Here is a 23,598-nt window from a genome sequence, read left to right on the forward strand (position 1 = left end):
TTTGGTACATGATAAAGATGGTGCATAACAATAAGAACACCACTAGACACCCTCGTAACATTATAAATGTACTTCATGATTATCTTTTTCTCATCTCCTAAATAATCCTTGCATGTACCTCTGCTCAACACCACAGTCATCCTAAACTACCTTCCCAATCTCCAAAATTTAGTTCCATTTACTCTTTTTGAATTGAAAAGTATAATGACATATAAGGACTAGTTTCAAGATCTCTTTGCAGACTTCAATCTAGCTTGAAGAAGAATCTCTGTAGGCAAGAACAATCAACTTGGCTAAGATTTTCTTACATATGCAGGAATCAAATGGTTTTGTTCTCCATTGTCAAATTTGGACAAGAATTTTGATTGTGGCAATATCCTCTAAATTGTGAGTACCTTTGTGCTTCTCTCTCTCTCTTTCTCTCTTACATGCAGAGAGAAATCTACCCTACCCAAGTCTTCGGACTTAGTTTTTGAGACATTCCAATAGCTTTGATTTCAACTTGTTACAGATAGAAACTACTTGAGGAAGGAAAGACACAAATCATTATGCCATGAACAGTCAATGTAAGAAACAACCCACTTTTTTTTCCTTTTCCTTTTCCTTTGAGAACTCTTTATTAATCAAATCCCCGCTAGTCTTTACATTTGCTTGCATCATTTAAAATTACTTTGAATATTATTTTTGTTTTGTGACAGTAACATCAATGAGTACACATTTTGGCACAACACATCAGAGGTGGTTGTATTGAATTTCTGAAATGTTTACATTGCATCATTACCAGTTAGGAAGATAGTTGCAGCAGAAATTCTACTAGAGATAGTTGCAAGATGCCCAATGTAATTTCTTTGCGTTTATCTCTCACTTCTGGACTTCAAATTGGCCGAAACAAAAGCAGATCCACATTAATTGTCTGAATGAGTATCCAGCATCAAAATCTGACAACAGAAATATTTCTTTCACGAACACTTGTAACATGCCAGAGTCTGAGTCATTGTTAATGTCTCATATACTTGGTATCCAGCCCAAATACTAGTAGTTTTGAAGGTGTGTGTGGTGCGAACTTTTTTACTGAGTTTTTTGTTTTTCTTTCTTTATTTTTTTTATTTTATAGAATACTGATTTTTTGTTGTTTCACCACCAATATTGTGCAACCTGTCCTGGCCCAGTAAGTAAAACACGTTAACCTATCACAGTGCACATACGGGTGCGTTGACACCAACCTAAAGCATTGTCTTATTCAAAAGGTTCCTGTTAGGGATATGCCCACACTCCTATAGTTGGTTTTGATGATAACAAACATATGAAGGTATGTCACAATTTTCCCTTAAGTATTGTTTTGTAGAGACTTCATATCAAAGATCGAATTTGGTGAATGAAACGAAGAAATGAAGATTGAAGTCACCAAATGAAGAGTATCAACAAGTTGGCATCAATGCTTGAAGAATATATCATAATAATTTAAGCTTCAAGATGTCAAGACATGAAGCTTAAAGACATGGAATTGCAAACAAGAAGAAAAGAAGATAAAGTGCCAAAGAGTGGAAGGTTCAAGTGAAGAAGAAGACCACTAGGATAAATTAGTCACTTTTAATGTAATTTGTAACCTCCACATATATATATGCACTCACCTCATGCATGTGCATTGCATCATATTAGAATGACTATAGAGCATGTCTTGACTAGGTATGGAAAGTCTCTAAGTGGTGTGGAACACACAGTAACCTGATCAAGGGTATTTTAGGGAATCTTAAAATCAGAATTAGGAGATGAATCCTTCATAGAAGTTGTAGGAAATTGAGTTGTGAATCTAACGCAACTGATCTCAGATCATTCTGAAGTCGGACCGAAAAGTTATGGTCAAAACACTGACGACTGGTCAGTATGACAGTAGTCTGTCAAAACAGAGCATGTCATGTTTACGGTCGACCGGCTGGAAGCCCCGGTCGACCGGACATGTCCGAGACCATAGGCGGTCGACCGGATAAAAGTCCCGGTCGACCGGTGACTGCCTGGAAGTGCCCCAACGGCTATATTTTGCCTCAACGGCTCTTAGCGGTCGACCGGCTACCGATGGAGGTCGACCGGTGGACCCAGAATATGACCGTTTGAGTGAGATTTACTACCTAAAATGCTCTCCTAAGCTCATCTATAAATACCTCTAATACCACTCATTAGTAGATAATAAATCCCAACTTTAGAGAAGCATTATTTGAGCATTAGAAGTGAGAATTGGTCTACACCATCTCTTGAGTTCAAGTTCTTCATTTTACATTCAAGAGGAACTCAAGACCATCTACAAGTCTTCGTCTACATCTTGGCATTTACATTACAAGCATCAAGAAGACTTCAAAAGGTGCATTCATTCTATCATCATTGCATATTTCATTTGCACCACACCGGAGGTAATTCTCTTTTATTCCACTTCTCCATTTTCTATTTTACATTAAGTCTAGACTGTACTTAGGCTTGTGTAAGGACCCTCTCATCCTTAAGAGATTGTTAGGATCCTCTTATCCTTAAAAGAGTGTAAGGTGCCTCTCTACCTTAAAGGAGATTGTAAGGTGCATCTCTACCTGTAAAAGAGATTGTAAAGGCGTCTCTCTGCCTGAAAAGGAGATTTGTAAGGATACTCTTATCCGTGAAAAAGATTGTAAAGGTTTTCTTCCCTACCTACTGTACTGAAAGGGAGAACTAGTGGAATACCTTACAAGAGGATTCTTGTAGGGAGTGGACTAGACTCGGATTGAGTCGAACCACTATAAATATTGTGTTGTGTGATTGTGCCTATTTTATTTATTCCGCATTGTTTTAAATTACAATCACACTTGTGTTCTATACATCGAAAAGAGTTAAAATTTCACTAGTTTAACCTATTCACCCCCCTCTAGGTTATTTCAATTGGTATCAGAGCGGGAGCTCAATATATAAGACTAAGTTGTCTTAAAGTGAGTCAAAGATCATGATTACATTTAATCGACCACCTGAAGGAATGGATGCATCTAGGCCTCCATACTTCAATGGAGAAAACTTCTCCTTTTGGAAATGTAGATTTAAGAATTTTATTTGTGGATATAATTTTCTTGTTTGGAGAACTATAGAAAGAGGACCATATGTCATCACCAAAATTGTAAATGGAAAGACGGTGCCAAAGGATGAATCAGAATTGACAGCCGATGATCTAGTACTTCTTCAATACAATTTCAGGGCTCTCACCTACTCCAATGTGCTTTAAATGAGGAAGAATTCAACAGAGTAAGTATGTGTGAAAATGCCAAAGAAATTTGGGACACACTTGTAATAACACATGAAGGTACTACAGAGGTAAGAGAAAGAAAAGTAGACATGCTTATACAAGAATATGAATTATTTCAAATGCATGAATATGAAAATATTTCTGACATGTTTACTAGATTTACTAATATTGTAAATTCCTTGAAAGGACTTGGTAAGACTTACACCAACTCTGAGATGGCCAGGAAAATTCTTAGGTCACTACCTACCAAGTGGAAACCAAAGACAACTGCTATCAATGAAGCCCGAGACTTGAACGAGATAAGTCTATATGAATTAATGGGTTCACTTCTTACCCATGAAACGGATCTCTATGAAGAATTCAAGAAAGCACATCCCAAATTCATTGCTTTCAAAGCATCCAAAGAATTGGATGAAGAAAGTGAAGAAGAGAATGATGAGGAAGTCTCATCGGATGAAAATGAAAGTGACTCCGATGAAGTCACAAACCTGCCTTAATGGCTCATGGAGACAAAGAACAAGAGGTAAGTTCTCAATCTCATTATTTAGATACTTTAAATAATGAATCTAACGATGATGATCTTCAACAAGCTTTTGAAGCTTTATATGAAGAAAGTTTGAAACTTGAGACTGAAAAGTCTAATTTGGAAAAGGAGGTTCTTTCTCTTAACAAGAGGATAGAATCCTTGACATCTAAAATGTATGAACTTGAGGAGGATAACTCAAAGTTAACTACCATATTTCATACATTTACTAAAGGTCAAAAGACTTTGGATACATTATTAGAATCCCAATGCAAAAGTCCTCAAAATAAAGAAGGACTTGGTTATGATGGTGGAACCTCACCTCAAGGGAAAGAAAAAGAAAATGTAGTTTCTCCAAAGAGAAGAAATCTCCATTATGACCAAAGGCAAGTTCCAAAAAGGAATAACATCCATTATGCGTATTATTACACTCCCTCCAAGAGGTATGATAGACCTCAAAGGAATTTCAAATCTCAAAGGGATTTTAGACCACATACTCCCTATTGGCCACAAACACATCAAAGGTCTTATCCACTTTATAGACCATATAAGACTCAAAGAGATTTTAAATCTTACAGGCCACCTGCACATTATGAAATATATGATTCACAAAGGGCATACACACCATTTAGACCTCACACACCCAAAAGGGTTTGGAAACCGAAGGGATATTTTGATTGTAATATGGATGGAACCATGAGATTATGGGGACCAATAAATGCTTGATTCTATTGGCTTAAAGAGACAAAGTAAAAAATGGATGATGCATTGATGGTTGTTTTGGTATCATTAGAGAAGGGATGAAATATCCTACTCCAAAAGGTTCTCTGATAGATATATTTGCTGGAATATTTGAAACAGTAGAATGTTTGTCAAAATTGGCAATGATTGGCATCATCAACCATCTTAGAATTTTTAATGATCTATCTTGCTTGAATGTATGTTAGTTTCATTGACATCTATTGCACATTTTAAGGGGGAGCTTCACCTTGATACTCGTTTTTTTTTTGCATTTTTACATGATGCATATGCTTAGGGGGAGCATGTTTTAGTCTTGGCTGCATGCTTATTTTTTTAAGCATACCCTTAGAAGGGGCTATTTTGCCCACACTCCTTATTAAGGTTACAATAGGAAAAAGACAATATAGAGATTTTTAATACCCCACTTTTTGCTGTTGACAAAGGGGGAGAAATTGTGAAATTATTCTCCAACTTATTGATAATTGATTATTTATTTTATTTGGGAATCATCTGTTTGTCATCATCAAAAAGGGGGAGATTGTTAGGGATATGCCCACACTCTTATAGTTGGTTTTGATGATAACAAACATATGAAGATATGTCACCATTTTCCTTTAAGTATTGTTTTGTAGAGACTTCATATCAAAGATCGAATTTGGTGAATGAAACGAAGAAATGAAGATTGAAGTCATCAAATGAAGAGTAACAACAAGTTGGCATCAATTCTTGAAGAAGATATCATAAGAATTTAAGCTTCAAGATGTCAAGACATGAAGCTTAAAGACATGGAATTGCAAACAAGAAGAAAAGAAGATAAAGTGCCAAAGAGTGAAAGGTTCAAGTGAAGAAGAAGACCACTAGGATAGATTAGTCACTTTTAATGTAATTTGTAACCTCCACATACTTATATGCACTCACCACATGCATGTGCATTGCATCACACTAGAATGACCATAGAGCATACCTTGACCAAGTATGGAAAGTCTCTAAGTGGTAAGGAACATATTAGGAAAAATATGTTATAGTGAAATTCTGTGAAAACCACATTAACCTGAATCAAGGGTATTTTAGATAATCTTAAAGTCAGTATCAGGAGATGAAACCTTCATAGAAGTTGTAGGAAATTGAGTTGTGATTCCAACGCAACTGATTTCAAGTCAATCCAAGGTCGGACCGAAAAGTTATGATCAAACAACTGACGACTGGTCAGTATGACAGCATTCTGTCAAAACAGAGTATGTCATATTGGCGGTCGACCGGATGGAAGCCCCGGTCGACCGGACATGTCCGAGACCATAGGCGGTCGACCGTTAAAAAGTCCCGGTCGACCGGTGACTGCCTGGAAGTGCCCCAACGGCTATATTTTGCCTCAACGACTCTTGGCGGTCGACCGGCTACCAATGGCGGTCGACCGGTGGACCCAGAATATGACCGTTTGAGTGAGCTTTACTACCTAAAATGCTCTCCTAAGCTCATCTATAAATACCTCTAATGCTACTAATTAATTAACAATAAATCCTAACTTTAGAGAAGCATTATTTGAGCATTAGAAGTGAGAATTGGTCTACACCATCTCTTGAGTTCAAGTTCTTCATTTTACATTCAAGAGGAACTCAAGACCATCTATAAGTCTTCGTCTACATCTTGGCATTTACATTACAAGCATCAAGAAGACTTCAAAAGGTGCATTCATTCTATCATCATTGCATATTTCATTTGCACCACACCGGAGGTAATTCTCTTTTATTCCACTTCTCCATTTTCTATTTTACATTAAGTCTAGACTGTACTTAGGCTTGTGTAAGGACCCTCTCATCCTTAAGAGATTGTTAGGATCCTCTTATCCTTAAAAGAGTGTAAGGTGCCTCTCTACCTTAAAGGAGATTGTAAGGTGACTCTCTACCTGCAAAGGAGATTGTAAAGGCGTCTCTCTGCCTATAAAGGGGATTTGTAAGGATACTCTTATCCGTGAAAAAGATTGTAAATGTTTTCTTCCCTACCTACTGTACTGAAAGGGAGAACTAGTGGAATACCTTACAAGAGGATTCTTGTAGGGAGTGGACTAGACTCGGATTGAGTCGAACCACTATAAATCTTGTGTTGTGTGATTGTGCCTATTTTATTTATTCCGCATTGTTTTAAATTACAATCACAATTGTGTTCTATACATCGAAAAGAGTTAAAATTTCACTAGTATAACCTATTCACCCCCCCTCTAGGTTATTTCAAATAGTACCTAATTTGGTACAGTACCAAATGAAACCCAAATGAAAACTAAACCCACATGTAATTCAAATGAGTCTCCTTACTCTATAAAAGGAGCATCGCCCCTTCTCTCAGGGGGCAAGAGGTCTCAGACCTGAGAAAATTGAGAACTCCCAAACTTGTAAGACTTAGAGAGAGAAGTTCCGAAGTAAGCTGTGCCTCCACAAGTTCTTCCAAGATCTCTCCAAGCATCTCGCCGGACTCCGATCATCCCAAGTCTGATCGTCCATCAAAGGTTAGCAACCTACAGCTCAAAGCCAACCCAAACATCCTTCTTCTTCTCAAATCCTCCAACCCAAGCCTACCCAAACCAATCTCCAAATATTGTAACTTTCCTTTCAAAGATATATTTCAAAGTAATTTTCTTTGATTGCATTATTAGCTTTCTTTCTGCATCTGCATATAGCAGCTTCTTGTTCTATCCTTGGTTCAAAGCCTACAGTCGTGCCTCTTGATTCCAAGATATAGATCTTGTTAAGCAGCTTTTTATTTTATGCAATTTCATATCCTTTACTTTAAGTTTATGTTTTTTGTTCTTTACTTGTTTATTTTAATTCAAGCAAATTTAGTTCTGAGTAAGGTATTGCACCCATCTCAGTGTTAGTCTCCTTGCTGGATCGGAGTAAGGTATTGCACCTATCTCGTCCTGATTGCTATACAGAACCAGGAGATCACTATTTCCCTGGATTTTAGCATAACTCGATCCTGTTTTTACTTAAGATATTATTCATAAATAAGAAAATATCCCCTATTTGAATCCAATAAAAATAGTTTAAAAATCAAATTCCAAAAGGATAAAAAGTCAACCCCCCAGTCCAAGAACAAAAACTGAATTTTGGTTATAGGGACGATTTTCAACTTTTAAATACTAGGGTTTTTCTCAATTATGAAAATTTTATAAATTCTATCATGTTAAAACATTGCTAAAAACCAAAAGTCCGGTAAAAAAATATTTTGTTTTGATATTCATAAAATTATTTTCATTCAGGCGATTTCAACAGTATTCGCGCACTTAAAAATAAGTTTGACTAAAGCATAACTTTGTCATTGCAACTCAGATTTAAGTAATCTTAGACTTGTTAGAAATCTGGTTTTATATTATAACTAATACAAAAAGTCTCATGTAAAAATAAAATCAGTTGACCAGTCAAACTTATTATAGAATAAGAGCATTTCTCTAAATGTTGATTTTTTATAACTTAATATGACTTAATGTTAATTTTTTATGATTTGATGTGGCTAAATATTGATTTTTAATGACTTAATGTGGCTTAATCTTGATTTTTTATGATACAAGGTATATATAACTTACTAAATAATGTTAGAAAATAAGAAAAATAAAAAATAACACTTGTTCGCCTAGTTCGCCTTAAGGCGGACGCCTTCTCGCCTAAGCGCTTAGACAACCCTCCACCGCCTTGGTTTGCCTTGGCGCCGTGACAACTATGGGGAGAAGATACTGGTCCTTCTCTTATTGATGCAAGGAAATATCATAGGCTAGTTGGGAAGCTTATCTATTTGCCATTGACTCGTCCATGCATTACTTATGCAATGGGGGTGGTGAGTCAGTTTATGCATGCTCCCAAGAGTGGACATTTAGATGCGGTTTACCTCATTCTCCGGTACTTAAAGTCTTCTCCAGGAAAAGGACTACTTTTTGCCAAGCATAACCACGTGAGAATAGAAGGCTTCACTGATGTAGATTAAGCTGACTCAATCTCTGATAAGAGATCTACATCAGGCTATTGCACATTTGTAAGTGGAAACCTAGTTACATGGCGGAGCAAGAAACAATTTGTGGTAGCTCGATCTGGTGTAGAGGCAGAATTTAGAGCCACGACTCATAGAGTGTGTGAGCTTCTCTGGTTGAGAAGGTTGGTCCAAGAGTTGGGATTTGATACTGAGGCACCTATGAGGCTTTATTGTGACAACAAGGCTGCCATAAGTATAGCCCACAACCCTATGCAGCATGACAGGACAAAGCACATAGAGATGGACAAACACTTCATTAAAGAGAAGATTGACCCTGCTTACATATGCACACCTTTTGTGAGGACTGGAGATCAGTTGGTTGATATCTTCACCATAGTTGTCAAGGCGTCGCCTAGGTGACAATCCCCTTGTTGCACTGCATGCTGCCTTGTGTTTTGGAACTTATTATGCTAAATATCATTTACTTAAGATATTATTCATAAATAAGAAAATACCCCCCTATTTGAATCCAATAAAAAAAGTTTAAAAATCAAATTCCAAAAAAATAAAAAGTCAACCCCCAAGTCCAAGAACAAAAACTGGATTTTGGTTATAGGGACGATTTTCAACTTTTAAATGCTGGGGTTTTTCTCAATTATGAAAATTTTATAAATTCTATCATGTTAAAACATTGCTAAAAACCAAAAGTCTGGTAAAATAATCTTTTGTTTTGATATCCATAAAATTATTTCCATTCATGCGATTTTAACAGCATTTGCGCACTTAAAAATATGTTTGACCAGAACATAACTTTGTCATTACAGCTCAGATTTAAGTAATCTTAGACTTGCTGGAAAGTTGGTTTTATATTATAACTAATACAAAAAGTCTCATGTAAAAATAAAATCATTTGACTAGTTAAACTTATTATAGAACAAGAACATTTTTCTAAATTTTGATTTTTTATAACTTAATATGACCTAATGTTAATTTTTTATGATTTAATATGGCTAAATGTTGATTTTTAATGACTTGATGTTGCTTAATCTTCCTTTTTTATGATACAAGGTAGATATAACTTACTAAATAATGTTAGATAATAGGGAAAATAAAAAATAACCCTTGGTCGCCTTGTTTGCCTTAAGGTGGGCGCATTCTCACCTAAGCACTTAGACAACTCTCCACTGCCTTGGTTCGCCTTGGTGCCATGACAACGAAGATTCTAAAACCAAAGGTGGGAATACATGATATGTATGTCTAACAGTGTCCAGGTAAGTTTAGTTCTCTACTGTCCAAGCTGGGAATGCGCATGATATTTATTCTCTATCTTGAGGGGGAGTGTTAGAGATATTAGTTATGTTTTCCTAAGGGTAGTTTAGTAATTTGTCACGTTATATGTTTTATTTTCCTTTTCCTCCTTAGGGAGGTATGTGTAATTTCCCTCCTTAAGGAGGTATGTGTAATATCTTGTAAATATTTAGTGAAGTAATATATTGGTGTCAGTGACACTTTACTCACAACACATATTCTACCATACTTCTTCTTCTTCTTCTTCATCGTCTTCCTCTCCAACCCTTTCTCCTTCTCTCTCTCTCTCTCTTTCTCCCTTGTTTAATCACAAACCTTACATTCTAACTTCTTTAACATATAGAGTCAACTTGGTAGAAGGTTTTAGAGTTCAAATTCTGTTAAAATTTTTATATACATGTCTTGTACTTCCCATTAACGGTCAATTTGAATTGAATAAAGATTTTTATTTGGCAATTAGAGCATGGTTTGAATTGAGTTAACATTTTTATTTTCTGCTCTTTTTACCTCTTTTGTCACTCCCTTCGATCCTCTCTTCCCCCCCATATTTCTTTTACTTCTACTTTTCTTCCTCTATCTCTTCTCTTTCTCCTACTTCACTTCTTATTTCTATACTTTAGTTTCCCTACCTTTTTTCTATTACTATTTTACATCCTTACAGATCCATTTAGCTGACCCCATTTAGTTGGGATAAGGCCTGAGGTTTGTTGTTGAAATTCACTTTCTTTCGCCATCGCAAGGCACTGTATTGCAGGATTTCAGCAAGCATCTTTCTCTGTAAACAGCCTGAAAACATGCCAGTTCAAATCATTACCAAACTGATACATCTTCTCATATTTCTGCTATTTCTTCTAGTACCTTATCCTCTTATTTCTACCCTGGACACTGTTGGACATACATATATATCTTTCACAAACATATATATCTGCATAATCTGTTTCTTAATTCAGACTAGGCTCTTTATTGATTTTTGTACATTAGACTTCCGGCCTATAGATTTTCTGTACTTCACTGTTTCTGGGCCTGTCCTGCAAATTGGAATCCATCTATTCCTCAGTTGGAATTTTTGGATAGCTAGTTATGCACTGGGTTAATTAGGGTTATCTATGTAATTTGCCTTTTTTTTTTTTTTTTTAAAATCTTGTTGGAGTTAGATAACATAGGGAAGTTATTTTAGTTTTAGAGTCCTATTAGGAGTTTTTTCCCCTTGTATATAGATGTACTCCATTGAGGTGAATGGAACGAATTGAAATTAAGTTGGAGTGCAGTTACCGTTTCGTGGAGCCAAGGGGGCCTGTGATTTTCTCTCTCTTCCAATTTCCCTTTCTCTCTGGTAAGCTCATTGCTTCTCTGAAACTAAACGTCTTTCTTCTTCCTTGCATCGTTTGTTCCTTCTTACCTGTTCTAGAGTTTGACGGGTTTAGTGAAAGATGGTTCAATCTCTCTCAGATCACCTCCATTTGGCGTTAGAGTCTGGGGTCTGAAACTTACCTTACGGATGACCAAAACAGCCGAATCTCAGCCCCTAACACGGGAACCTGCAACTAGGCTGTTCTGAGATTTCCGACATATTCTGCTTCAGGAGTTTTTATCACCTTTCCTGATTGCTACTTCAAGTGATCTTTGTGTGGGTTTCAGAGTATGGTGGGTTAGGAGTTTAAATCTGAAATTTCGAGAAATTTGGCCTATGGGTTTCTCTGCTGGATCGAACTGAACAGCTCCAGCCCTTCAGCCTCCTGTTTTGAAGAGAGGTAGATGAAGTAGAGAGTTCAATAAATTACACAAAGGACCTTATTTTAGAGACTTATTTCTGTTTATACCCATGCTTCTATGTAATTCCAGAAACACCCTTCTTTCCAAATTCCATTTACAGAGTAGTCCTTTCACTTGTTAACTTCGTGCTGGTGGACCATCGCGGCCAAATTTAGGGTTTCAGAACCCAAGGTTGCATTAATTGGTATCCTGCCCCCATCTGAAATTTTAATTATCTACTTAGTTCAATTTCTATATAAAGACTAAAATTATGTGCTGCTACGTCATGGGAGCTGACATCCCAAGTAGGATTACTTGCTGCGACTTTTACTTATTTATGAATCAATTAGCAGTTAAGACTTAAGAGATTTCTTGAAAAATATTTGTGCAATGTCTGTGACTTAGTCGTAGGTTCCAAAACATTAGTTCCATTGCAACTCCATATCTAATACTCATATGCTCCTTATTTTACTTGATTTTATCTCATAATTCTTTCTGCACTTAAACTTGGATTGGTTCAAGCATGTTTGTCATAGCCTTAATGAGGGCAACTTGATTTTCCAGGATGACCAGATGATGGCTACTAAGTTAGCTAATACAATTTCCAACTCGTTAAAAGGGAGACCTGTTCAGGTATTATGCTGTTTTCTTTTGTAATAAGTTGGGTTAAGTGATCCAGAGTTGGTAGAGTTAATAAGGCTTATTTGCAGGGCCGTATTTTTGAGGGCAAAGAGCCACCCCAATTCATTGCACTCTTTCAACCTCTGGTTGTCCTCAAGGTACTACAAGTTGAGCCTATGTAGTAGCTTTTTCTTTTTATAAATGATTAACTTCTTCCCTATGCATAACTTGAAATTGTGAATTGGATTATTTTTATACAGGGTGGATTAAGTACTGGTTACAAGAATAAGGTGGAAGAGAAAGGTCTTAATGATGAAACATATACTGCCGATGGTGTTGCACTTATTCGTATTTCTGGAACATCTGTGCATAAGAATAAAGCAGTTCAAGTTGATGCAGTATGTACACGTCTTTTTATCCTTTTTTATGATATCAAAGTTGTAACTTGAGTTTTAAGGGTTTAATATAGAAGACAAGGCATGCAAATATTCTGTCAAGGATATGAAAAACAATCATATCCTTGATCCAGCTTTTGAATGGGATGATCTCATGTAGCAATTGAATAAGCCAGTGGCTATTAGACTGATATTGTTCTGATGACATTCTGTATTTTGATCTCATATTTTGTGTACAACTGGGAACCTAAGTCCAGTTTATTTATGTGTCATTATTATTAATGAGATAGAGCATAGGAGAGCAGAAAGTAAACTATGATATGTATCTAATAATTAGTTATCAAACTTTCTGTTTCCTTTATGATGGTCTAGCACCTCCATGGAACTCCAGTTCTGTATTTTGATTGGCAGGTGTATTGGAATTAAATATATATATATATATATATATTCACACTACAAATGTAAATTTTGGAGTTCTTTTCCACTTATTTTTTTATTCAATTCTGTTCAGGTGGCAGCATCCCTAAATTCTGATGACTGTTTCCTTTTGCAATCCGGCTCTTCAATTTTCAGTTGGCATGGAAATCACAGTAACTTTGAGCAGCAACAGTTGGCTGCAAAAGTGGCTGAATTCTTGAAGGTATGTTTATAGAGATTAATCTGTGGCAATATGTTAAGGTTGTTTAATTTATAGTGGAGAATGGAAAACATAATTTTCTTTTTCTTTAATCATGCATGCCATAAATCTGAGAAGAATTATTCAACAATGGTTATCCTCTCGTTGAATGTCTTCTGTTTTTAAGAGAATATTGAATAATTGCAGTTACAGTTGTTGACCCAGGTAGGCAACCTGAGAGGGGGTGAACTGGGTTTGATACAGGATGTGGAGAATTTTTTTTGCACTTTAATGTTCAAGGAAAGGGAAAAAAAAAAAAAATCTAAAGAGTAGAGAGAGAGAGAGAGAGAGAGAGAGAGAGAGAGAGAGAGAGAGAGATTATATGATAGAGTTGATGGACAATCAATTTAGAGTGGTTCAGCCTTTTACTTACGTCCACTACCAAGAACTCCTCGTTCTTGGACTTTCCTCTATCACTTTAATGGTAGCGAATAAACCCTCATGACTACTTTCATGGGAAGTAGTCAACCCTTGCGCAATTGCTTTCTGAGGTAGCAAACCCCTACAATTGCTTTCAAACTAGAAATCAAACCTACACCGATCACTTTCATGATTAACCTTTTTGGAGATCCCAATCTCCCACAACAACTCCCTGTAAAGAGAAATGAGTTTTTCAACTCAAAAATATAAAAAGGTGGATATACAAATGTAAGTATTAACTTAATTCTATCAAGTTATGGTCTAGATCATCTTTTAGATGTGCTCAGCATCTCTATTTATAGAGCCAATTCCAATAGTTAGAAATATAGACACTTTAACTGTTGGACCTCTTCCGGTTGACCTCCTTGCAAGCATAACCATTATAAGACTGTTTAGGCCAACAGTCGAATTAGCTAGTCGACAGCTTCTGGCTTCTGGTCGACCACCTTGCAGTTTTTGGCACTTACTTGGCTCTCAGCCAAATGGCCGGTCAACCTCCTAATAGAGCTCATCGACTGCTTGCAGAACTCTGCACGAGGCTAGTCAGCGACATTCTTATGTTGGTCAACTTGTCTTCATTGAGTTTTTTTTTTTTGGGTTGAATGAAAAAATTCATTACCAAAGGGAAAGAAAAGGGGAGAACAAGGGAAATACAAACAAATTACAAGGCCCTGCCTTTACAAAGGAGAGATAAGGGACTGCAAAAGAAGGTGGGGTGGGAAATATCTATCAACCCTAAAACAATAAAAAAGGGAGAGCCTGAACCCAACAAGGCAACAAGACCCTAACACAAAGAAATCACACTACCAAGGAACCATAGTTGGTAGATCCACACGGTTCAGCTGTAGTTGTCAATTCCATTGGCAGAGAAAGATGGGTTTCCTCCCAACTTGTCATGGACCCCCTTCAAGGGTACGGAGTTTATCTAGGTCGTTATAGAACTTGAATATGAAGAACCCATTGTCCATAAGGTAAGACTTCATGGTCCTTTGCAGTCTCCATTGTTTGGAAAGAGATAGCTTTACGATATGGAAGGGTGGCCTAGCTCCTAGGAAGTGACCAACCAGAGAGTTGGACCAGAGGCTCGCTTCATCGTCCAATAGCCCAGGAGGGCAGTGAGCAACTACAACCTTTGAACTACTGACAATGGAGGGGGGTATTAAAGTGGAGGGAAGGCCATCATTGGAAGCAGTAGATGCTTTGCTAAAGAGAGAACTACATAGAGGACCCTGCGGAGAGGGGGAGAAAGTTGGCGGGAAGCAAGGGGAGGGGGGCGGGTAGGGTGATGGATCTGGGTGGTGATGGCACCACCCCAGGAGGCCAGACCTTAGGGAAGCATAGGGAGAGGGGGAACCCTCGGGAACTGTTTTTTACTTGCCTCTAGATAGAGGAGGGCAACAGATCCTTTGCAAACCGTCTACATTGAGATTGGTTGACCTTTATAGCTAATTATTTGAGTATTTAGCCCTCCACCCAGTTGTTCTTTTAGGTTTTGACAATTTTAATATCTACCATGTCTCTCCTCCTTATTGGCAGCCTTCTCATATGACTTCTTGATGCAAATAAGTTACTTAATGGACTTTTTTTATTGCAAATAAGCCTTGGGTTGGGTTATGTATGTATTGGGCATTTGATCTCATGGGTTTTCTTTGTCATGTGTCACTTTAATGAGCCTAAAATATGGGTAGAAAGTAGGAAAATGAGATTTAATTCATTATTTTAGTTAGTCATGTTTTGAGTCTATTTCTTTTGTTATTTCAGTTTTAGTCAGTTTAGGTTTCCCTGTTAGTGAATGACTAGTTAGTTACCTACTCCATATTAGAGTACTAGTCCTACTCCATGTTGGAGTTCTAGTTAGTCCTATTATGAGTCAAAGTCCCACTAGGAGTGTCTAGTCCTATTTGGAAACTAGCTCCTTGTTATGTTAGGATTGCTATTCTGCCCTCTTTAAATAGAGGAACTTATGTAATCAATTCTCAGATTTGAATGAATGAATTTTGGAGTGATTACTCTTTAGTTAAAAGCTGTTATTGAAAGGTGAGATGCCTAAACCTTTGATGAGTGTGATACCCAAAACCTGAGGGGTGAGATACCCATTCCTTTATTATCTTTCATCCTCCTCAACCTACCTCCATCTTGTTTTTTCTTCTTAGTTTCCATTACTATTTTCTGTTCTTAATTATTGTTACTGTAAGATTTCCAAGGGAGAGTTTTCAGATTTGTCAAGCCCTATTAAGTCAGAATCGACCAGCAATGGAATTCCAATTTTGAAGTCCAATTGATCTCCAGTATCTCCTCCATCTGAAGTCTGATCTGCCTGGCCTTGCTAAGGGCTGTTCCACATCATTAGTGGATCAATTGATCCATCTTCGAAGAACCATTCAAGGCTACCAGCTGCTGTCCCTGCAGAATTCTGACAAATTATCTCTCCTAGGTCTAATTTTCAAGAAAGTGAATATCTCAGCAACCGACCGTCGGAAGTCCTTCAAATTTTTAGGTTTTGTACCCTTCCTAGGGACTACCTACGCCCAAGAGTGCATCTCAATTGGAACCCTACAGACCTGGCCGCACATCTCTTTGTCCAGCCATATTGCAGGTTTTTCTCTCTCCGATTGGGTTGGGTTTTGGGCTGCTTTTGCTTCTGTATTGGTATTGTACCTTTGGGGTTTATTTGACAATCTTATTTCTTTGTTTCCTAGTCCTATTTGTCTTGTTTGGGGTTTATAAACTACTAGGGTAGTTTACTTGTAATCCACCCCTACATTACTTCTCCTCAACTTAGCACCTATCGTTGCCACCACTAGATTACATCAAAGTTTTATTTTTATATTTATTTACTTATTTGGGTGGGGATGCACATTCTCTTCTTTGCTACACTTACATCAAAGGTGTTCCTTTCATGTTTAATATCTTCTATTTTTTTAGGGGGCGGTGTGGGGGAAGAACTCATCCATCTCAACATGCTCATCTAGGCTACACTTATTTTATTTATATGTTGTTTCTTTCCTTCCCAACATTCAATTCCTAATTCTTTATATAGAGTTTGTTTCAAAATCTTAGAAATGAAAATTTTTGCTCCCTATGATGTTTTAAGATGTGGTCAATTTATTCTAACCTGAGTACCTTTAATGTTTCAGCCAGGAGTTTCCTTGAAACATTCTAAGGAGGGAACCGAGGGCTCAGCCTTCTGGTTTGCACTTGGAGGGAAGCAAAGTTACACAAGCAAAAAAGTAACACAAGAGACTGTCAGGGATCCGCACTTGTACACTTTCTCATTCAATGGTTGTTGCTTGTTTTCCATATACTTGTTTCTTTTTTATATATCTGATTTAATATTTGATATAATTCATTTTCTGATAGTTTGAATGTTCTGGATGAAGTTAATCATTTCTCTTTTTTTGGTTGATGACTTCTATTGCCTTGCTGATCTATCAGGAAAGTTCGAGGTGCACCTCTAAGCTATATGCTCTTATGTTTTTGTTAAGTATTAATGGATTTCTATTTCTTATTCTATTTTTATTCAATGTAGGTCTCCGAAATTTACAACTTCTCTCAAGATGATCTGTTGACTGAGGATATGCTGATACTCGACACACATGCTGAGGTCTTTGTTTGGGTCGGCCAGTGTGTGGATTTGAAAGAAAAGCAAAAGGCTTTTGAATTTGGCCAGGTATTATTGCTCAGAGAGAAATTTTTACTTTTCCATTTGTTGCTTCCTTTTTTTTTTTTAATGCATCTCATGCATTAAGGAACTGTTGCAGAAGTACATAAAGATGGCCGGAAATCTGGAAGAGTTATCTCCCGATGTACCACTGTACAAGATCACAGAAGGGAATGAGCCATGCTTCTTCACAACATACTTTGTTTGGGATTCCTCAAAAGCCACTGTATGTGACTGTGTTGTAATTAAGAAACTTCCATGTTCTGCTTTATCTTGAAGTCTTTCTGGTCAGCAATTTCAACCTTTTTTGGACTGGAACTGAATATAATATGGAAAATGTAAAGTTACACCATAGGCAAAGTAGAGCCCAAAGTCAAGAAACAAAATTATCTTCATAGACACTTAACTTGTTCCGAAATATAAACCATTGCCGTAGGAAACAGACTGTTGATGGAAGAGTGCATGATCTTACACCTCATGTTATAGAGTTATTTATGTATCTTCCTAGATAGATTTTCTATGAATTATTAGTCTTGCAAAAGATCTCCATTGAAGGTCTTGGAAGATGTCTGAACTCTGAAGTGGCACAAAGCTTTGGGAGTTTGCTCCACTTTACAGACTTGTTCTTGCAAGAAATCTTCCTACTGACTGCTTTGAAGTCAAATCAAGAAATAGTTCCGTGTCTTTCTTTTGTGAGTGCTCAAATTAAATTAGAGGTTCCCAAGTGTGCAGGGAGCTGTTGAAATGTTTATGAGGTTTGCTTATGTCCTTGAATGAAAAATACGCAAGAATATCAAAGTTTGATTCAAAAGGGAAATTTTTTTTGTTAGGTCCTATTACTATTCAAAGGTGCAGTTGCTCCTTGGTTGATACAAGATTATAGATTTAAGGAACATGCTTAGTTGATGCCATAATATTATGGGGTTGTATTAAAAAAAATGTATGGTATGTGTAATTACAGATAGGAAATAAGCCATTTTGTTCAGTATGTTTAGCGAAGGAGGTGTTATATTTGTTCTATTCCTTGGTCTTGTATAGTGGCCTTTGGGAATTCTAGGAAGCATTCCAATATTCCTTCCATGGTAAAAAAATGATGTTTTGGGGAGAAAGTGGAGCTACTTTGGTCTGTGTTTCCATTTTCCGTATTAGAAAATAAATTTATAGTGCTTTCTGACAACTCTTACTGTACCCTTTGTGGGTACAGTGAACTCCCTTGTAGAATGGTCTTGCTGAAGTGCATAATACAAGACTTTTTTTGTAATGAGTTAGTGTTTGTATTTTAGTTAATAGCTCTGTGAAGCAATGCTTGGTTCGAAATCTAAGAGAGGCTTTCTTGACTATAGTTTAAACTCTTAACTCTTTTTCTGTTAAATGGATGGAAAAAATCACGTGTGTTTTTCCATGATTGAGAGTTTGATGTTGAATGTCTGAAGGTCAGATATGTTATGGTTACTGTTCTATGTCTGAGTTCATGTACATTATTCATCATGTGAAAAGAAAAGTTTGTTTATAATTGTTTGTATCCAAATCTCTTCAGAGTGGGAAAAGACCTGCAGCATGATGAAATTCAGGACTTGCAAATTTACAGTTTAAGATGCCATTTTTTTTTTCCCTGCTAAGCTGGATGCCATGCTTAATATTGATGTCTTGGAACTTGGAAGTGCTCAAAGAGTTGAAGGGAGATAGTGCTTCAAGCAGTTCTGAAGGGCCAACTTGATCCTCTTCCCTGGTGATCCCTGGGCAGCCACCCCTTTTGGTGGATTCACAGCTTCAACCTACGGCTGCTGTGGATAAAGACATAAAGTGTCTTGTTCGCACTAAGATTTTACGAACCCTCCTTATGAATGGTTGGAGAAATTATTTCTAGGTTACGCTAGAATTTTCAATTTATCCTGTTTTAGTATTACATGACAATGTCATAGAATAAGCTGATAAGTGGAGCATAGAAGTCTGTTATGCCTACTCTAGCTTTTACACAAAAGAATTCTGCCAAGGATATTCTTGCTGTTGAAGCTTGAGGAAAACAGTTGATATGAGTTATTCTTTCTTTCTGTTATATTGAATTGATAAACTTTAGTGCCTCATATCAACAATTCATTCTTCTAGCCATTATTTGGAAAATGACATTTGAATATGACAAAAATCATGACTTGGTCAGATGAGCTCAATTGAGGTGTTGAATTTTCAATATGAATCAAAGCTATGGTTGTTGACTTGTTGCTAATACTCTGATTACAAAGGCAAAAAGGTCCTATTCCCGCCCCCCCCCCCAAAAAAAAAAAAAAAAAAAAAAAAATCTCCAATCATGTAGAGTTACGTAATAATATAGTAATCAGAAAACCTTAGGCATAACATGAAACTATTCAGTTTTCATCCATTCATGAAACAGAATGTCATTGGTTTGTAGAAAATTAAACGTAAAAATCATGTAGATATTTATTGCTCATATCTATTAGTTAGGAATAGAGTAGTCACATTCCTTTGTAGTTGTATTAATGGACAATAAAATTTGCTATTTTAAGTCACATGTTTTACAATTGCAGGCCTCTTTACTTCTTTTGTTTGTCTGTTGCGAATCAATATTATGTTATTTATTCGGTTAAATTTATTGGTTAGGTTTTTGGTCTTTAGATGTTAGGGCCTTGTCACTGGGCTATCATAGGGGTCTTCACAAGTAATACAGGGGTCTTCACAAGTTATCTGGTTTTTAAAATATGTTATGGAATGGTAGTTCCTTGTGGAAAATTGTGGTCTTTTTCTAAGGTTCAATGGTCAAACCATGAGAATTTCCACTAGGCTAGGGCCAGTTTTTTTCTGCCTCTTTCTTCTCATCACTGCAGTGCATCAGATAAATGGAATCACTTCTTTGCGACATGGATGGCTTTGGGTTAATGAGAAATATGACTTTAAATAATTCCCCCCCCCCCCCCCCAAAAAAAATATAAATAAAATAATAATAGTTAAATGGACTTTTAGTGGAATCTAATGGCATGATAGGATTGTTGGGATAAGGTATAGTTGAATTGAGTTGCAAATGGTTGCCATATCTGAAATTATGCACAGGGTTCACTTATATACTCAATCATAGGCATGGTAGTTTCTACATATATATGTTGCACTCAATTTCAACTTGCTTGTGTCACTTTTTTCGTTTAAAATATATATTATGCATTAAATGTCGATTTCCTGTGAAACTTCAGGCTCATGGAAACTCATTTGCAAAGAAACTGTTCTCTCTTTTTGGTGCATCACATTCATCAGAGGTAAGTTCTGGATCTGATCAATTTTTCCCTTTGCAGACGTGAAATTTTACCTAACTTTCACTTAAAACCATAGCTGGAATTTTTACTTGGATTCCATGCGCTTGTTCTGACTATTTGTATACCATTGCTGAATTGTTCTTGCTAAGTTCTATTTGTTGGCTTATGAAATGGCCATTTGAAAGCAGAGTTTACGTACCTCCTAATTGGAAATTTAGTTGTGTAATTAATTTCTACTTTTACCACTTTTGAAAAGATAATTATGAGTGAATTGCTCCATTGTCTGTGGTCCTTAGTTCCTGGTAGTTTTGTGATTGGTAGAAATTATGATAGCAAAGGTTCATTGATTGGATTATAGAGTCACCTGATCTATCTTCAATTCCTTTCTCAAGTTAACTTAGTTTTCATGGGTATCTCACCCTACTATGTGTGAAATTTGTATTCTCTCCAACTCAAGCAGAAGAGTTTTCTATGATCTGGCAAGGTTTGATGCTGGTCTTAATTCTCAACTTCTTTCAACATTCATGCAGAGCCAAGATAGGTCAAACAGATCAAATCAAGAAGGACCAACTCAAAGAGCATCAGCTTTAGCTGCACTGAACTCTGCCTTTAATCCCTCCAGTGCAACCAAACCTGCAGCTTCCAGACCACTGGGTGCAAGCCAAGGATCACAGAGAGCGGCTGCTGTAGCTGCTCTTTCAAATGTTCTTACTGCTGAACAGAAGAAGCGCTCCCCTGATGTATCTCCTGCTCGAGGCGCTAGAAGCCCCTCAACAGACACAAGTTTTGGTAAGGGAAGCCTAAGATACTCTTTGTTGAGTGGAACAGATGCTTTGTATAGGAAGCTGAATGGTTGTGTAATGCTTCTTTTTGCTGCAAATGCCTAAAATGGTCTCAGTTGTTTTAACTGTATGGGGTCTGGGTCTGCAGGCGTGTGATAAAACTCATTTCATAGTATACATGAATCTTTCTCTGACATGTATAATCTGTAAGAAATACCATTTGGAGTACCTCCTGGTTCTGACTTTCTTTTCTGTAATATTATGAGTTGCATTGCATTGCTTTTGGAAGCTTTTCTGTGGCATTATGAGAAGCATTGAATTTCTTTTTGCCTGATGCTAGATTAGTTATCATAGGGATTATACAATTTTTCCTCATCTGCGAAAAATCCATGTCATCTTTGGAATTTGTAGCAATTATTGTTTGATGCTCCATTATCTTTCTTTTGCAGCTGAGGTGAAAATTGTAAATGCTAATTCTGAGGTGGACTCTCAAGGAGGATCTCCAGTGAAGGAAACAGAAGAGGGAAGAATATCATCTGTATCAGAAAGCAATGGAGAGGATTCAGAGGTGAAGCAAGAGATGCAGCAGGAGACAGAGCAGGAGGCTCCGCAGGATGAGAATGGTTGTGCGACATACAGTTATGATCAAGTGAACGCCAAATCCACCAACCCAGTTAGTGGAATTGATTTTAAGAAGAGAGAGGTTTGTGCTTGAATTGCTGATATGTTAATAGTCATTTTAGATCTTTCCTTAGAAATCATTTGTTCTTTTAGGGAATCTTCTTGTCAAATGAAGCTAGTCATATTACATGGTCAAAACATATCGGGGACCAAATTTATTTCATCTATAATATGACCTTAAATACTCCTTGTTAATAATTTTTGTTCCTTGTTTTGTTGTTTAGTCCTATCTGTCTGACGAGGAGTTCAAGACTGTATTGGGTATGACAAAAGAAGCATTCTACAGGCAGCCAAAGTGGAAGCAGGACCTTCAAAAGAAGAAAGTCTCTCTCTTCTGAGTCATACCGAGTGACTGTGCACGCCATTTTTTCCTGCAGCTCTTTTTTTCTCCTCTGCCATACCTTGTTATTTGGTTTCCATTATCCGTCCTAGAAATGTGATTATATCAGTACAGTGTTTGTGGGTTGTTATATGTTGAAGTTGCTATTTGCCTGGTCATGAAGATAGCTACTGACAGTATTGTATCTGCTATTTTGCTGCCTGCCTGAGGAATGTCGTTTCTTTTTTTATTTATTTATTTTTTTCAATTTTTTATTTCGGGAGCTGCTGATATCCCTGTGATGAGCAGGAATTGTAGTTTTAAGACAGCAGCAAGCAGGCAATATTCTTTCATTTGTACATGAGGGTTTAGCGTTTGATGTGCTCTGATTCATCTTGTAGTGTCTGGTATAAAGGTTGTTTGCAATTTCTAAGTCTTTTATTTTTTATTTAATTTTTATTCACTCTTGGATCATTTATTTTTTAGGGGTTGTATTTGTACTCATCTAATATATTTGAAACAGACTACTGTTCTGAATGCGGATCGACAAAACTTCGTCCTTCCCCACCTCATAGAACCCCTTTACCAGCCTGGGACTCCCCCTCCATTAGCCTTATGCTGTTCATATTAGCAAGCTAGTGTAGAGACTTGTAACATCTGTGACAATAAAAAAAAAAAAAAAAAAAAAGACTGATGTTAACAAGTGCTCTATAACTGGCATTTATTGGTTCTTTTAGTGAATAAATTGCTAGAAGATGGTATTACGTTGGACTCTATATTGGACTAATGTCCATAGGATACTTGTTTCTATTGTAAATCAGAACATAGAGATTTAGAAAAGCTTAGTCTATTCCCCAAATTAGCTACTTGTGCATTTTACTAGTATTTTCTAGCATGGGAGCCAATGAGACTAGGCAATAATTTGGATCAAAAGAGTGTCTTCTGAGTGGATGCAAAGAAGAGGATATAAATTCATGGAAAGTTGTCCGTAATAATAATAATGAGAAGGACCTTGCCAGCTTGTGTGGTTCTATGCCTAGAAATAGGTGGGCATGTCTAAGGCATGCAAAGGAGTGCTGTGTCAGCATGGTCTATTATATTAGGCTGGGCGAGGAAGAAAGGTTGTCGTACTAGTAAAGGGTAGGCAAGCAAGACAGGTGAAATGATTAGTTTTTTACATTTTTTTTTCATTAATCTAGACTATTTGTTTTATTTTGAGTTGGGAGACTACACAATAATGTCTAAA

At 36.8% G+C, this 23,598-nt stretch overlaps 1 protein-coding gene and 1 long non-coding RNA gene across 3 annotated transcripts in view; both read left to right on the top strand.

Moving 5' to 3' along the window:
- Positions 1–22,826, top strand: part of LOC122061538 (villin-2-like) — a 60,100-nt gene extending 37,274 nt beyond the window's left edge. For both annotated transcript variants that reach the window (XM_042624830.1, XM_042624831.1), the window contains exons 12-23: positions 12,102–12,170; positions 12,248–12,316; positions 12,419–12,556; positions 13,065–13,193; positions 16,787–16,931; positions 17,085–17,095; positions 17,179–17,319; positions 17,411–17,536; positions 20,511–20,573; positions 21,101–21,359; positions 21,802–22,055; positions 22,258–22,826. In XM_042624830.1, coding sequence (XP_042480764.1) covers positions 12,102–12,170; positions 12,248–12,316; positions 12,419–12,556; positions 13,065–13,193; positions 16,787–16,931; positions 17,085–17,095; positions 17,179–17,319; positions 17,411–17,536; positions 20,511–20,573; positions 21,101–21,359; positions 21,802–22,055; positions 22,258–22,371 — 1,518 coding nt within the window. In that variant the 3' untranslated portion in view covers positions 22,372–22,826. The remainder of the gene's footprint in view (positions 1–12,101; positions 12,171–12,247; positions 12,317–12,418; positions 12,557–13,064; positions 13,194–16,786; positions 16,932–17,084; positions 17,096–17,178; positions 17,320–17,410; positions 17,537–20,510; positions 20,574–21,100; positions 21,360–21,801; positions 22,056–22,257) is intronic.
- On the top strand, positions 127–915 carry LOC122061539. Its single transcript, XR_006134671.1, has 3 exons — positions 127–387; positions 512–566; positions 699–915. It is a non-coding gene; the product is annotated as an uncharacterized LOC122061539 (long non-coding RNA).
- Positions 22,827–23,598: the final 772 nt, after the last annotated feature.

The sequence above is a fragment of the Macadamia integrifolia genome, chromosome 14, assembly GCF_013358625.1.
Source record: "Macadamia integrifolia cultivar HAES 741 chromosome 14, SCU_Mint_v3, whole genome shotgun sequence".
NCBI lineage: Eukaryota > Viridiplantae > Streptophyta > Magnoliopsida > Proteales > Proteaceae > Macadamia > Macadamia integrifolia.